General features: G+C 36.8%; 1 protein-coding gene across 1 annotated transcript in view; it reads left to right on the plus strand.

Annotated features, from left to right (window-relative positions):
* Positions 1 to 12,068, plus strand: part of ADGRB3 (adhesion G protein-coupled receptor B3) — a 567,040-nt gene that overhangs the window by 537,362 nt on the left and 17,610 nt on the right. Inside the window, exons 25-27 of the mRNA XM_067562529.1 lie at positions 166 to 261; positions 1,697 to 1,736; positions 4,310 to 4,953. Coding sequence (XP_067418630.1) covers positions 166 to 261; positions 1,697 to 1,736; positions 4,310 to 4,953 — 780 coding nt within the window. The remainder of the gene's footprint in view (positions 1 to 165; positions 262 to 1,696; positions 1,737 to 4,309; positions 4,954 to 12,068) is intronic.

Here is a 12,068-nt window from a genome sequence, read left to right on the forward strand (position 1 = left end):
TTGTACCAGGACTAGGGTACAGCAAGAGTGTGAAATGATAAACATGCATTTACTGTTTGTGATGTACCTAGGATCCTAAAATAAAGCTAAATTTACAATTTAATTTTGTCTATAGCTGTATTAAAAATGAAGGAAGAGGCTACTCAGTGCATATTTTTTTCACAGGTTCAAGATGCATTTAGATGTCGATTAAGAAACTGCCAAGATCCAATCAACGCAGATTCTTCAAGCTCTTTTCCTAATGGACATGCTCAAATCATGGTGAGTTTTTATTTAATCTTTGACTTCTAATTCAGTGTCTCTAGCCAAAATAAAAAGATGAACATACCTTACTGTACATGTCAAGTACATGTACATGTCATATTAATACAGTTCTAAAGTTTAAGTCTGTTTTCTGAAATTTCTTAGGAAAGCTTAGCTTGTTGGTTTCAGTAGTCTGTTGAATAGCACTATCATGTGCTGAAACTCTGAATACCAAGGTTCAAGAGCAGCTGAGACTCTGCCTTTGTGGGCAATTGAGACTACGGTGTTGTGTAGATGATGCTTTCAGTCTCAAGGATGAGTGATGAAGTGTGAAACATACTATGCACTGCATTTCTGTACCCACTAGTGTCTGCTTGCAAAGCAGTGTTGCAATCTAGGGGACTTAACAGACTTCCTGCTTCCCCAGATTCAGAGCAAATGAATCTATTATTTCTATTGAGGAGACGGTAGTGGGGATTCTATGTGGGAAAGATCTGAGAAGAGTTAAGGAGTCACTGAAAGTACTTGGATACTGTTTGGATTTACTAACATCCTTAGGTGTGTTTAGTAGTCAAAGGGAACCGGATCAGGGCCTAGATTCAGAAGATGCAAGGATCTCTTAGCAAACGCCTTTGAAAGAGCTGTTGGAGCAGAGGAAAATAAATGTTGAGATGTCAGAAAAAAGGGCAAAATGACCCTTTCTGAAAAAAAAGAAATTCTGCTGCTTGTATTAAAAGTATGTAAATAAATTGTGAAGAATCTATGAAAGCAAAATTGAAATCCATTTAAGCTCTATCAAGTTAAATGGTGTTTCTTTCACTGAAGGAATGACCTTAGATTCTTAAATGTTAAAGGTTCATTCTTAAGCCTGACAGCCTCTTTACCCCACTTTGAATTGAATAATAGCTAGTTTCAGGGTTGAGGGGGCTACTGGGCTTACTTTGGTTGCATTAAAGGCAGCGATACACAGAATGATATATAATAAATACCAAATTTAATAAGAATGTTTCAGATAAAGTGAACTAATTTGATTAAGGTTATTCATGGTAATGTGTGTGAAAGGCTATTTTCTGCACTCCTGTTTATGCAATCACTGTGAAAAGCTTTTTTTGAAAATAATCCTTTTCTCATTGTAGAAGTTATTCTTCCATGTAAATATAAAATTACATACTGTATCATCTTATTAAAATTACATACTGTATTTCCGTCTATTTTATTTTATTTTTTGTGGTCAGGGAGCATACTTTGAAAACAACCCAGTTATTCTTTAGGAAATATTGTATTGCTCTGCTGTTGTAAAACATTAAACTCCACCTTCCCTGCAACAAGAAACCACTTTTAAGAGACTGTGATTCTGTAAGTAGGACATTTTGGAAGCACTGGTTGGCGAAAGGTATTGTGGTTTGGTTTTCATTTAATAATGGTTGTCTTCTTTAATTGTTTCTTCTTACAGACAGATTTTGAAAAAGATGTGGACATTGCTTGTCGGTCAGGTAAGGAGACTGGCACAGTATGTAGTCAACCAAAATTTAAAAAATAAAGATTTGTAGTAGTATCACTGTGACGTAAAAGGAAGAAAGAGAAAAACTATGAGGTTTTACCTGGTTACAGAAAAATATCTTTTCTATTTTCTTTCATTGTCAGACGAGATGCCACCAGATGGATAAATTTATTTCATTTTCAAACAAAATTGTATAAGTTTCATTTAACAATATTCAGATAGTTGACAGGCATCCCACAGGAATTTTTGTATCTTAGAAAACAAGTGGATTTGGCAATAAAATCAACTTCACACAGAAAAGAATTTTCTTCACCCCAGGAAACATGCAACTGTGACATGGTCATACAGATAGCACAGCCTATTTGGTTAGCTATAGAGCATTTGAAAATATCCATATAATATATAGTAGTGAAAATAATCAGTATATGCTCTAAAGAGACTGACTTTTCTCTGGATCTAACTAAATAAAGTCTACAATAGATTAAGCAGCACAGCAACAGAAAAATAAAAATGTGTTTTAATTCCACATTATCAGGAAAAAATTTTATCCTATCATATTTTAGTACTATGTACTTTAATGGCTCTGTTGTTTCTGCTACTTAAAAATACTTGTCTTCAGCAACTTATTCACCCTATGTAGTTCAAATAAAACACAATGAAATAAGAAGGTTCTTTATAGCCCATAGGGAATTTTAAGATTTAGAGGCTCCCCGTTCATTTTCAATAAAGTGATAATTCTTTCTTATTAACTCAGTTCATTACTGCTGATGTGTTCTGAAACAGGTAAGGCAATGTAATTTAAAAACAAATGCATTCTTCCTACCTTCCTAATGGAAGAATAAGTTCAGACTTAATACATGAAGCTGCACACTTATCAGTTTTGTTGTAGAGAAAGTCATGCCAAGGACACCCTTAAAGAAAGATACTTTTAATGCAGACATGAGTGGACTTCACCATGTAAAATTAAGTGATTTAAATTCAATTTCCTATAATGAAAGATTTAGTAAAAGGTGACTGGGTAAGCTGGTGTGACGTGTGGTTAGAAACAATGTAATAACCACTTGCATTTCCTAAAATCAGTTTTTACATTTTTTTTTTCATTTTTGCTAAGTAATACTGTTGGGTTGTTGAAATGCCCCAATTTCTCACCCAGTTTTCCTTGCTTTAGGGTATAAACAATTCTTGTTGTAACTAAAAAATTAAACACAATCATGTATGATTTAACATAGTGGGCTGCCTTGGTGAGCTGATTACTACTGTATATCAGTGTACCAATACATACTGTAATATTAGCACCAGCATGAACTTCAGGATACAGAAAAGGAAGTAAATATATTTATTTGTGTATTTCTGTACCTACTGTTGATCCTCCTATTGTCTAACTCAAAATATCTTAATTTTGCTGCACACGCTAGCATTATTATGTAGAAAACCATTCCTTTATATGCAGAAAAGACTATACCTGTGCTAGAGTCAAAGATTCCTAGTGGTTGGATATTTAAATTTATATTTCATATTTTGCCACTAATTTTTTTCAAGTCCTGAGACAAAGGTTGCTTTTTCTTTTCCAAAAATATAAAGACAAGCTTTGGTGTCAGTGTTGCATGGGTGACTAGATTTTCCTCAACTCCTAATTGATTATTTTACTGCCCTGAAAAAGTCTGTGTATGGGGAGGAGATTGATAACCTTTGTTCATGGAGTTGAGCCCAATAAAAACTATGAGACTTTGCTATACCCTTGACCAGAGAAACCTCCTCTGAAAGTAGTGAATGACTATTTTATTAGCCATGTGTATTTAATCTATAGACTGTTCAACTGCACCAAAACATGTTTATTTCATGCAAATAGACTTCTTTGCCTAGTTTGATCATATGCTGCATGTAATCAGATAATGTGTGTGTATATATATATATATGTATATATACAATGTATAATGTAATCATATGCTGCATGTATTCAGATAATACAGCAGAGTTATAAAATACAGCAGAAAAGAATATTTAGGAGTAAAATCAGGGGAACACATGTATACAGTTAAGGAGATCATTAGGAAGGATTGATGAAAAGATCTAGCTGCACAATCTGTTTGATGTTTTCCAAGAGGTTATACATAGTTGATAATGGCTGTGCAGATGTCATAGTGTATTTGAGTTTTTTTGGAAGCCCTTAATCAAGTTCCACATAGCAGGCTTCTGCTTAAGCTGTAGGTTACCTAAGATCTATAACAGAAGGTAGAAATGGATGAAGGATTTTTTCTAATTTATATAAATGATCTAGGCTTTCAGAAGATCCAGGTCAGTTATACACTGTAGATACTGTAAGTTATATAACTGTAGTACAGTTATATACTGTAGATATATTGTACAGTTGTATACTGAATAAACAAAACCCCTTTCAAACTAATGTTTATGGAAATAAAACAACATTATTAAATTGATAGAAAAAGATATAAGGAAACACACTGGTGAAAGGAACATAGGTAAACAAAACCATAACAATGTAAAATAAGCAGCAGCAAACAAACATAACTTCTTGTTATGAGAGTCCTGTTCTGTAATTCACAGTTCTACATAAAGATATTGGACCATGCAGAGCAGCTACAATAACAGGAACACTTTCTAGGATTTCACTAAATGATGATGAAGACGAGAAAGGAGCAAACCCTGAAGGTATGAGCTATTCAACCTTGCCTGGAAGCATCATTTCCAAAGTCATCATTCAGCAGCCTGCAGGCCTCCACATGCCTATGAGCATGAGTGAGCTGGCCAATCAGTGTTTGAAAAAAGACAACAGTGAGTTGCGGCGGACTGTGTATTTATGCACTGATGATAACTTGAGAGGAGCAGATATGGACATAGTCAATCCTCAAGAACGGATGATGGAAAGTGACTATATTGTCATGCCCAGAGGTTCGGTAAACACCCAGCAATCACTGAAAGATGAGAGCAAATTGAATATAGGCATGGATACTTTGCCTCATGAAAGGCTGTTGCACTATAAAGTTAATCCAGAATTCAACATGAATCCCTCTGTAATGGACCAATTCAATATCAATTTAGATCAGCATCTTCCCACCCAGGAACATATGCAGAATTTGCCCTTTGAGCCCCGCACAGCAGTAAAGAACTTCATAGCCTCTGAGCTGGATGACAATGCAGGATTAGCAAGAAGCGAAACAGGATCCACAATATCAATGAGTTCTTTAGAGGTCAGTGATGCATAAGCAAATTACATGTTCTGTTGTTCTAATTATATGGCAACATAATAAGTCATGGTTCCCTGACTACAGCCAATGTTTATGTTTGAGGGGTGCAGCTAATGTCTTAATTACGATTAAATTACTATTCGGAATTGTGCATTGCTATTGTATTCCTATAAAACAATACTGAAAATGTTTAGAATTGGCATAAAATCAAAGTAAAGTTTAGAGCCCTTTAGGATGGAATGATACAACCTTCGAGCTTTAAAATTCCATCTGCCCTGCCAAGAATTTCTGACCGGCAGGATGAATTCTGTTAAATAACTCGGAGTTGAGGTGAAAAAGAAAAACCTATTCCTAGAGGATAACATTTTTAGTCACTAACCTTACTTGCATCCTCATACAATGTACATTATTCATTATGTATTTACCTCTTTAAATGTGCATAATTCTTTACTAGCAATGAAGGAGCATTTCATACAGTGACCACATTTGCATATACAGGTGCTGATTTGTGCTGACATATGTAGAATTTGCACATGCAGCAGGTGCAGAGATACATTTCTTGTGTAGCATCTTAGATGTCAATCTGAGTATAAAATTGAACTGAAAAGGTTTTAAAAAGGGATATCAAATCATTAATGGAATCTGTCTGTAGATTTAAACAATATAGATAATTGTATGTGAAAACCATTTGCTTGTTTATTAACACCTAAGGATCAAATGCTGCAGTTCTTAATAAGTCTTTACTTATGCAAAATCATCATTGAGGTGAGTAGAAGTTTTATGGGTGTATTGACTGGAGAATTTGGGCTGGAGATCCGAATTTTGTTTCTCTCCCCAAGAGATGCCTTTACAGTTTTGGAAGCAAAATATTTCCCTCGTTCCCTGAATTATGATTGTAATATCAACAAATCTTGCATAAGAAACACAGATTAATTAAATAAACTAAAAGAAAAAAATGAATTTAGGGCTTGGCAGGTAAGGCAAGGAATGACTACTTTTTGAAAGTTGCATTAACATGTAAATGTACAGGTAATCTTGACAAATTTTCAAATGGGCTTCTTAAAATTGCATTCTGTATACACACCCCGTTGCATGCATACATTAGTTATTTAGACATGAAGTTACTTTATCTGTATGCACAATTCCAGCTTTAGTAGGCCCAGTTCTTGAGGCCACTTTTGAAAATATGCCTCGAAGCCTATGAAAATGTTGTCTTGTGTCTTTAGAATCTAAAACATTTATATAATTTGTAAAAGCTTTTCACTTCACTTGTAAAATGTGTTACTGATATGGATCTGATTTAGCACTACATTACATCAGTTTTATGCTTATGGAACTGCATTGAAATCAGAAGTGATGATTAGGGTCATTATAATTTTTATATATATGTGTATTTATATATATATTCTCTCTTAATGTGGCAACCACACAGAAGTATTCTGATACATATTTGTAACTTTGTACAGTTGTATTTGCAACTCACAGTTATATAGGCAATAGATTAACTACATTTTACTGAGCCAAAAGTAATTACTGTGTAACCCGTACATAGGACAGCATAGACACTTATAATGTTATGCAGTGGCTAAAGTTGATGAAAAATTAGAGGAGCTCCATTCTTTTTTGTGTCTATCATCAACATTATTTGGTGATATAGCATTACCTCATCTTTTGGTGAGGGGGTGTGGCAATGGGTAGAGAATAGGGCCAAGAAGAAATATATGTGAAAGTGGTTCATGCCCCTAGCAGGTGCCTAGCCAACCAGAAAAAATGTGAAACAAGTATCGAGCAGGAGTATAGGCAGCTTTTCTACAAATGCTATTGTGTAGATTTGACAAGGTTGTTGAATCTTTATTCATGTAAAAACAAGTTAGAGATTGCGGGGAGATTCTTCCTAAAAATTTTTGCAATATCCAATGTAGCTTCCGCCATTTTAGAAGTTTTAAAGACATTTCAAAAGACAGATTCACTGCAAAACTTTGTATCAGGTATTACTGATGTGGCCTTTCCCAACAGAGGGGAGAGGGAAAAATCTTTCTTTCCTTTCTCTGAGAAACAAGTGTGCAAATAGATGATACCTAACTGAGAAGCACTCTTCCCACATCAGGAGCTGTTGCTTCTCCATCCATAGGAAAATATGGGAGTCCCAGAAGCTTCTCTGCCAGGCATCAGGCTCTTCATGAGATTCCCACATCAGGTTCCCCTATCACTAGCAAGAGAGGAGGGGGATGCCCCAAGTCAGAAAGAGAAGGGGGAACTCTTCCTCTGCATTTAGTATAGGCCAGGGAGTTCTGTTCTCTCGCACTCCTCCTTACTTTGCTCTGTAATTACTCTGCCAATGTGTTATTTTTACCATGTCATTGTATAACAGTCAACATTTAACAGGTCAGTAAAGTGCACTTGTGTGATTTCAGACATGTAAATTTAAACATTTTTAAATTTAGGTCAGTATTTATTGAGCACATAATAAAGGGAAGAAAGTTTATAAAGGAATTTAGGAAATTGCTCTGTGGATGTAGGGAAGGCGGTGGATGTGATATACCTTGACATTAGCAAAGCTTTTGATACTGTCCCTCAGAGTATTCTTATCAGCAAGTTAAAGACGTATGGGTTGGATGAATGGACTATAAAATGGATGGAGAACAGGCTAGAGCATAGGGCTCAACAAGTAGTGATCAATGACTCCATGTCTAGCTGGCAACCGGTCACAAGCGGAGTGCCCCAGGGGTCGGTACTGGGGCCGGTTTTGTTCAACATCTTCATTAATGATCTGGAAGATGTGGTAGATTGCACCCTCAGCAAGTTTGCGGATGACACTAAGCTGGAGGGAGTGGTAGATACCCTGCAAGGTAGGGATAGGATACAGAAGGACCTAAACAAACTGGAGGATTGGGCCAAAAGAAATCTAATGAGGTTCAACAAAGAAAAGTGCAGAGTCCTCCACTTAGGAAGGAAGAATCCCATGCACAGCTATAGACTGGGGACCGAGGAGCTAGGCAGCAGTTCTGCAGAAAAGGACCTGGGGGTAACAGTGGATAAAAAGCTGGATATGAGTCAGCAGTGTGCTCTGGTTGTCAAGAAGGCTAATAGCATATTGGGCTGCATTAGGAGGAGCATTGCCAGCAGGTCGTGGGAAGTGATTATTCCCCTCTATTCGGCATTGGTAAGGCCGAATTTAGAGTATTGTGTCCAGTTTTGGGCCCCCCACTACAAAAAGGATGGGACAGCGGAGGGCAACAAAAATGATTAGGGGGCTGGAGCACAGGACTTATGAGGAGAGGTTAAGGAAACTGGGCTTGTTTAGTCTGCAAAAGAGAAGAATGAAGGGAGATTTGATAGCAGCCTTTAACTACCTGAAAGGGGGTTCCAGGGAGGATGGGGCTTGGCTGTTCTCGGTGGTGGCAGATGACAGAACAAGGAGCAATGGTCTCAAGTTGCAGTTGGGGAGGTCTAGGTTGGACATTAGGAAAAAGTTTTTCACTAGGAGGGTGGTGAAGCACTGGAATGGGTTACCTAGGGAGGTGGTGGAATCTCCTTCTTTAGAGGTTTTTAAGCTGAGGCTTGACAAAGCCCTGGCTGGGATGATATAGCTGAGGTTAGTCCTGCTTTGAGCAGGGGTTGGACTAGATGACCTCCTGAGGTCCCTTCCAACTCTATGATTCTATGATTCTATGAAATGGTATAACTGGGAAATTATTTACCATGCAACAGTGGTAATTTTAGATATCATAGGCCCCATTTTCAGAGAGATTCAAACCGACTGCTGATTTTGTGGGTGCAGTTTTTCACCTGCTGATCCTGAAACCCACACAGAATTATGGGCATAATTGGTTGCAGCTGAACACTGCGTCCCAAAACAGGTATTAATGTATATCTCGCTGCTATTATTTGTTCCTCGGTTGATTGCGGGCACAAGAACTTGTGGGTATAGAACTGAACCTGCAGAATATGGGGACATTTCTGAAAATTTAGGCCTATAGCTTTAAGTACTCTCACACAACAAAATGAAAAAGCGATTCACTTGACACTGATTTCCATTTTATTTCTGAAAAATCAGAATCTCATACTTCATTGATCAAGTCTTTTACATCATACATGTATACATGTCCTGACATTAAATATTCAGTACACTTGGAAAATTGAAGCTTTTTGTGCTAACACTCTGACAAACTCTGCAAAACTCCTGGTTTTACTATATTTACAAATCTCCAAAATGTTCCACAGTTACAGCATCTGCTTTATCCATTAGAACAATTCACTTCAAAAACTGCTTATATGTGATGTTAAGGTTATGAGACCTGTATCATATAACCCAAAACAGTTCAGATTTAAGGCTGAAATGTGAGGTCATTAATATACTTTCTCTTGCCTGGGCATTGCATTACATACAATGCCTGGAGGTGGCAATTTTAGGAGATAGCTGTAATATTCAGGCTTTTGCTTCTGTGTGTCACAGACTTATTTCTAGTTTTTGTATGTTAGTAATCTTTTTCTCAAGAAAAAACGTTTGGTGGAAAACAATAAAATGCTTTATTGTATAGAGAAGATCTGCATCTTGAGTTAGATAGTTCTTTAAAAGTTCTATGTTTATATACAAATATTACCCAGGCACACACATACATGTATGCGTTTGTAGATTACCAAGATGCAATCTTGTGAGGTTTAGATGATCCGTGCAGTATTGGTGTGATTCTAGACACCATGTTTCTTACAGGGAATAATTAAACATCTGGCTAATCTCCTGCATCTTCTTCACACACATGGATTAACGTTGGCTGTACTATCTTGGCATCAAAGTGGCTTTCAATGTGCTTCTTCAGTTTAGAGTGTTTTGGTTTTAATGAAGGAAGCACTCTGAATGCCCTCTTTTGGACTGTTTTTTGTTTTGAAAGTGCACACTCAGAGTGCTGTGTTTATTAAAACTGAATTACTTTGAAGTGAGGCAGTGCATTCCTAGCCACTTCGACATAAGCAGGGGAGGGGGCTGGAAGTCTAAATGCAAAGGAAGAAGCAGATCTATCTCCAAAATAAACAATTATTTCCTCTAATGTGCACAAATGCAAAAAGAAGCAGAGCACCTGCTCCCCAAAACTGCAAGGAGAACTGGCACTAGCATTTTAGTGGAGCAGGAGTGGATGGTTCTTTTAGAGGAATATGGAGAAGAAAAGAAACACTGTACTTGATTTGTTTCAAATGAAAAGAGGGGGATATTTAGAAAGGAAAAAAGCGACCAAAAAAGGAAAAATAAAGGAAAGAGCTGAAGGAGAGTAAGAGTTGTAAACAAAAAATTAAGGTAGAACATGCAGAAAGTGAATTAGGAAAGTATATTAAAAAAGGAAAAAGAGAGAGTGAGGAAGAAAAGAACCTTTGAAGTATGGTAGGCAGGAAGGTGACAAAAGGATAAACAGTCAAAGAAAAGGAACAACTCTAATTTAAAAAGACTATTAAAATGAGAATGTAGCAGACAAGGAAGAAAGTGTCATATTCTCTTTTCAATACACTCTTCTAAATAAGGGGACCTAGTGGGGTGGTTTGCCACGTAAATGACTGTAATTCAGTTCCCAATCTCTCATTGCCCTGTGTTCATTTCAAGTCCCAGTTCCTTATTCTCCAATCTGAGATTTCTATGCAGACAGACGCACTGCCATAAGTTGGAGGCAGTCGGTTGTATCACTAAAATATCCCTTCTGACTCATTAATGAGAGGCATTAACATGTTCCAAAGGGTAGCTCTTTCCAGACCTCCTCAGCCAAAGATCTGATGTGGGGCCTCAGAACAAAAACATCATCACAAACAGGAAAATATGAGAGAACTGAAAAGACAGTGAAGGCATTAACGTGAAGAAAGAGAAAAAAATTAAATGGAGAGGCAGATGAGGAGACAGAGGAAAGGCAAAGTCAGAGACACCAGAAAAGGAGAGAGAAGCTCAGAGGAGGCTTAAAATTAAAGAGGCGGAAACAACATTGAAATAAAAATTAAAGAACAAGGTTAAAAACATGCGTGGTAACACAAGAGGAGAGAAAGAGACAAAAGAAATACATGACCAAAACAGTATTTCTTGTCAAGAAAAGACATAGTCATCAGACAAGGAGCAATAAGGTAGTCTCAAATCCTTTTGACCTGTGATATGAGAACTGAAGCAGTAATTGGGAATATAAAGAGTTTATTATGGGAGTTTCTGCCTTAAAATGCACCCAGATTGCATCCGTTTTTCAGGACTTCCCTTACATAGATTTCTCTTTCTTTCCTCATTCCATTCTGAATCATCTGCTGAAGTAGTGCTGCTTGCCAGTTCTGTGACTCTCAGCCTTAATGAAATCCTAAGCCTATTATAGCTCCTGTATTATTTGATTTGTTGAGTGAGTCTTGAGTTCCTCCAGGTCCAAAACTGCCACTACATCATTTTATGTAACATTTACAAAGGTGGGAGTTGAATCAGGCAATGAGAGGGCAGTAATTGAAGGTGTATTGAACTGAAATTGTAGTCAACACCCTGGAGAATAATAGGTATTTGAGACTGTGTATTACATGTATCTGTTTTAGCTGCATGTGATATTTAAGAAAAATACATATTTCCAGTCACTTACAAAATTAAGAAATGCCTGTACCTTCCTCAAAAGAGCATAGCAGCTCCAAAACAGGTGTTTATAGTCTATTGAGTAAATGTGTATGCAGGAGCCTTTATAAAAAAGGGCCTTTTGCCCAGTAGATCAAAATAGCTGTGAACTGAGGCCTTGTGGGTGTTGCAACTGTGCCATGTGTTATGTGCTAAAATTGCTAGGAGACTTTCAGCACTCAATAATTCCCACACTTACATGGCTATGCACTTTTTTCCACACAAAATTACTGCTTTATGACTCACCCATATTAAAGACTAGTAGCCTGTACAACCTTATATTCAGAAACGAATCTGGTTTTTTTCACTTACATGAACACAAAAGGACATTTTAAAAAATCAAAACATCTATTCACACTGCACTCCAAAGGGCCAAAATAGATTTTTCTTTAATTTTGTAGAGGAAAAAAAATCCTCTCTCGGGCTAAAATGTTGTATGTCAAATTTAATCTCAGAGTGAATTATAAACGGCTGATAATAAGGATTTATATTAATGGAAACA

The sequence above is a fragment of the Emydura macquarii genome, unplaced genomic scaffold, assembly GCF_026122565.2.
Source record: "Emydura macquarii macquarii isolate MOO-44397 ecotype Brisbane River unplaced genomic scaffold, CSIRO-AGI_Emac_v2 contig_2437, whole genome shotgun sequence".
NCBI classification, from domain to species: domain Eukaryota; kingdom Metazoa; phylum Chordata; order Testudines; family Chelidae; genus Emydura; species Emydura macquarii.